This window comes from Limulus polyphemus, unplaced genomic scaffold (assembly GCF_000517525.1).
Source record: "Limulus polyphemus unplaced genomic scaffold, Limulus_polyphemus-2.1.2 Scaffold6992, whole genome shotgun sequence".
In the NCBI taxonomy this organism is placed as follows: Eukaryota; Metazoa; Arthropoda; class Merostomata; order Xiphosura; family Limulidae; genus Limulus; species Limulus polyphemus.
This window is the reverse complement of record NW_013672602.1, coordinates 3,109-7,299: the sequence shown is the minus strand read 5'-3', so window position 1 is coordinate 7,299 and position 4,191 is coordinate 3,109. Positions and strand designations below refer to the sequence as shown.

At 32.0% G+C, this 4,191-nt stretch overlaps 2 protein-coding genes across 3 annotated transcripts in view; one reads left to right on the top strand and one right to left on the bottom strand.

The window, feature by feature from the left end:
• Window positions 1-1,552, top strand: part of LOC106474250 — a 31,948-nt gene extending 30,396 nt beyond the window's left edge. For both annotated transcript variants that reach the window (XM_013934939.2, XM_013934940.2), the window contains one exon: window positions 1,170-1,552. Coding sequence is in view for 1 of the 2 variants with exons in the window: in XM_013934940.2 (XP_013790394.1) it covers window positions 1,170-1,177 (8 nt within the window). In the remaining variant the exon portion in view is untranslated. The remainder of the gene's footprint in view (window positions 1-1,169) is intronic.
• A 55-nt stretch (window positions 1,553-1,607) lies between these two features.
• Window positions 1,608-4,191, bottom strand: part of LOC106474249 (radial spoke head 14 homolog) — a 4,759-nt gene continuing 2,175 nt past the window's right edge. The window contains exons 2-5 of the mRNA XM_013934938.2: window positions 3,714-3,830; window positions 2,752-2,863; window positions 2,433-2,495; window positions 1,608-1,831 (exon numbers count right to left, since the gene is read on the bottom strand). Coding sequence (XP_013790392.1) covers window positions 1,748-1,831; window positions 2,433-2,495; window positions 2,752-2,863; window positions 3,714-3,830 — 376 coding nt within the window. The 3' untranslated portion in view covers window positions 1,608-1,747. The remainder of the gene's footprint in view (window positions 1,832-2,432; window positions 2,496-2,751; window positions 2,864-3,713; window positions 3,831-4,191) is intronic.

Here is a 4,191-nt window from a genome sequence, read left to right as displayed (position 1 = left end):
ATGATTGATTGAAGAACATGCAGACTGTCTGTTATATATATATATATGAATCCTGTGCTTGTTTGTTCACATGATTGACTGAAGAACATGCAGACTGTCTGTTGTATATGAATCCTGTGCTTGTTTGTTCACGTGATTGACCGAAGTACATGCAGACTGTCTGTTGTATATGATTCATGTGCTTGTTTCTTCACATGATTGACCGAAGTACATGCAGACTGTTGTATATGAATCCTGTGCTTGTTTGTTCACATGATTGATTGAAGAACATGCAGACTGTCTGTTATATATATATGAATCCTGTGCTTGTTTGTTCACATGATTGACTGAAGAACATGCAGACTGTCTGTTGTATATGACTCATGTGCTTGTTTCTTCACGTGATTGACTGAAGTACATGCAGACTGTTGTATATGATTCATGTGCTTGTTTGTTCACATGATTGATTGAAGAACATGTAGACTGTTGTATATGATTCATGTGCTTGTTTGTTCACAGATTGACTGAATAACATGCAGACTGTTATATATGATTCACGTGCTTGTTTCTCTCTGTACAGTCAAATCTTGTTTGACCATTATTGTTGAATATATATATATATATATATATTACATACACACAAGAACAAATTAAGCTATACCTCATAAACTATTCATGAAATAAAAATATTTTCTTTAGTAACACATGAAGATATCTGATGTTGATGGTGCATGTCACAGAACTGGTCCATGATCACAGACTTAAGAATACAAGTTTCACTTTTGTTAAAAGGTTATGGGGTACAACAAAATCATTTAATATGTTGATTTGTAACTTATTTTAAGTTGAAAGAGGTTTTCTGAGGTGTAAATGCTGAATTTGTAAGTAATGTCTGCTTTGGTAAATATTTGGTTTCTCATAGTTTTAGAAACTTTAAAACCACATAATATATGATATGAATATGTAAACAAATATAAACTGTAATATAAAGTTTAGGTAACAATTTAAATGTTTATACTGTTTACTAGTAAAATGATATACAGTTCTTTTAGTGACTGTATCCCTATGGAACATCCAATAAAAGTCATTTTGTTTTCCAGTGCATACGAAGAAGCTTGTTTTTAAAACTTGAGTTTCTTGTATTGTGAGTAAAATATAATAGTTTATAAACTGTTTTCTCTGTTGTTTAGATTTATAAATTTTCAACTGAGGCCTGACGTGAAGGACTACAGTACAAGAAATGAATACATAAAGCTATATACAGCCAATGTCCAGTAACTTTATGGTTATGTACCATACTGGGGCAAGTTCCCAAAAATCTTCTCTTTCTGTGCTTTTTAATTTCCTTTAGTGACCACTTACACAGCATGAATTTAACTCAGTTATAGACAGTTCCTTTTTTTGTCTTCAGTGCTAACAGTAGCTAGCTGGTGTTTCAGTTTGCCATTGGATATGGTACTTGCTTCTTTCCATCTGTGAAGTTCACATCAGAGATACTTTATTCATGTGATAGAATGTATTAAAAACAACAAACTATGAACCATCTTGTTAAATTAAAATTTATTAAAGCAACTCCAGTAGTTGGGTCTCATAAATTAATTTACAATTAACAGAAGCACATCAAATTAACGTTTCTTTACATATCTATACTTTCAACAAATCTTCAATTTAATCACATATACAGTTGTTGTTGGTTTTCAGTAAATCTTCAATTAAAGATTTCTATGTAATCACCTATACATTTTTTTTTTATCCGTTAAATTCCAAATTATGGTTTCCATGTAATTACATCTATTGTTTTTTTGGCAGTAGCTTTTATGTCATCTGTAGAATTGTCCATTAAGGCTTCAATCTGTAACATGAAAAAAACAAAATTTACAATCCATTTAAAAGGGTGCCAGATAAGTTTAATTATTCATGTTATGTGTGGAATAAGGTATGTTTGTGCTTTTTCTGAGTTTTAGAAAAGGTTTTTAATTACGTTTTGTGTATTATGATTAACACTAAAATATGGATTAAAATTCATAACCATATCTATTTTACCCTATGTCTGATAACCAAACTAAATGCCGGTGGTTAGAAAAAAAAATGTATACTTTTTATAATTATGTATTTGGATTTTGTTTGGCTTGGGCACAGAAAATTGGTGACAAAAAACTAAATATCATCAGACTAAATGTAATGTTAATAATGTTTGGAGACGGCTTGAACGAAGAAAAACTAATATAAGTTTAACATAACAGCAAATGTACAACGTTTCAACAAGGTTTTGTCATGATCAGGTACAAAAACCTTGTTGAAACGTTGTACACTTGCTGTTATGTTAAACTTATATTAAAGTTTTTCTTCATTACCTATTGAAGCCATTTCCAACCATTATTAGTCTCAAAGTGGGTTTCTCGTCATCAAATTAATTGTAATGTTAATATTCAGTGTTAGTAAAATAATCTAACCTTGTATACTTCTGCTCCTAAAAGGTTTTTTCCCGTTGGAGTTTCGGCAATCATTGTCAAAACCTAGAGAAATTAGACTACAGTTTTTTAGGCATGGTAAACTGTGGAAAAACCAACAATTAATTGTTTACTTTCTTAAACCATATGACTCAGGGTAAAAAGATTGTTAAAATATGGAAATGTTAATCCATCTCTATAAGGATGGTAAATGTAAGGAAAGAATGATGAATGAGTAATTTAGCCCTAAAACTAGGAGTGAGATTGTTGTAACAATCATATTCCATCATTATAAGTTAAAGTCCGTATTATGTTAGGGTACCTTCAAACAGTGCTTGCAGACATTAGGACTGGGGAAATGAAGAAGAGGGAGAAGTCGAGAAATAATGTCAGCCTCAAGAGCAAGGATTTTACCTTTAGCAATCACCGTAATCCTACAACAGAAAAAAATAATAAATATATATAAACCTTTTAAACAATATGGTTTTCTTAAGCCACTTGCTGGATGGTACTAACAGATTTAAATGCATGGTATTAGTTTCAACATTAATAAATAACCAGTGTTTTCATGCTTCCATGATTATCACAATTTACAAGATATACAAGTTTCATCTCTCTGTACAAAAAATGAATATTTCCTTTTAAACACTTTCATAAATGTCATTTAAGGTGTAATTCAGAATGTCACAAAAACATTTCTGTTATCCATTTAACATTTTCATCCATCTGTGTTACTTTCACTAGTAGGATTATACAAGTTTATCCTTTTATCAGTAACAAGGCATCACCTTCAGTTATGGAGAGTACATGTGTTTGCTGTGGATGGGATGGTGTTATATTTAGTCATGGAGATTACAGGTGTTTATTGTGGAGAGGAAGGTGTTATATTTAGTCATGGAGATTACAGGTGTTTATTGTGGAGAGGAAGGTGTTATATTTAGTCATGGAGATTACAGGTGTTTATTGTGGAGAGGATGGTGTTATATTCAGTCATGAAGATTGTAGGTGTTTACTGTGGAGAGGATGGTGTTATATTCAGTCATAAAGATTGTAGGTGTTTATTGTGGAGAGGAAGGCGTTATATTCAGTCATGAAGATTGTAGGTGTTTATTGTGGAGAGGAAGGTGTTATATTTAGTCATGGAAATTACAGGTGTTTATTGTGGAGAGGAAGGTGTTATATTCAGTCATGAAGATTGTAGGTGTTTATTGTGGAGAGGAAGGTGTTATATTCAGTCATGGAGATTCCAGGTGTTTACTCTACTGGTCCAAAATAAATACTTACAGCATTAAAGCTCCGAGTGCCATTGCCTTTATATCTTGATTTTCTTCTTTCAGTAGATCAGTTAGGACTGGGATAGCTCCTTTTTCACAGGCTTGCTGTTTTCCATTTTTCGGGACACTGGAAAAGTTTTAAAAATCTTTAATGATACTGCTTTTACTGCTATATTTTATCTTCATTAGAGCTATTTTAGTGTCTGATAAAGCTTATTGCTAGGTTGGTCAATAAATGTTCGCTCGTTGTGTTTCTTGTTTTGAGACTTTCCAACACTTGATCCTATCTTATTGTCTCATAAGTCTTATTGCTAGGTTGGTCAATAAATGTTCACTCGTTGTGTTTCTTGTTTTCAGACTTTCCAACACTTGATCCTATCTTAGTGTCTCATAAGTCTTATTGCTAGGTTGGTCAATAAATGTTCACTCGTTGTGTTTCTTGTTTTGAGACTTTCCAACACTTGATCCTATCTTAGTGTCTCATAAGT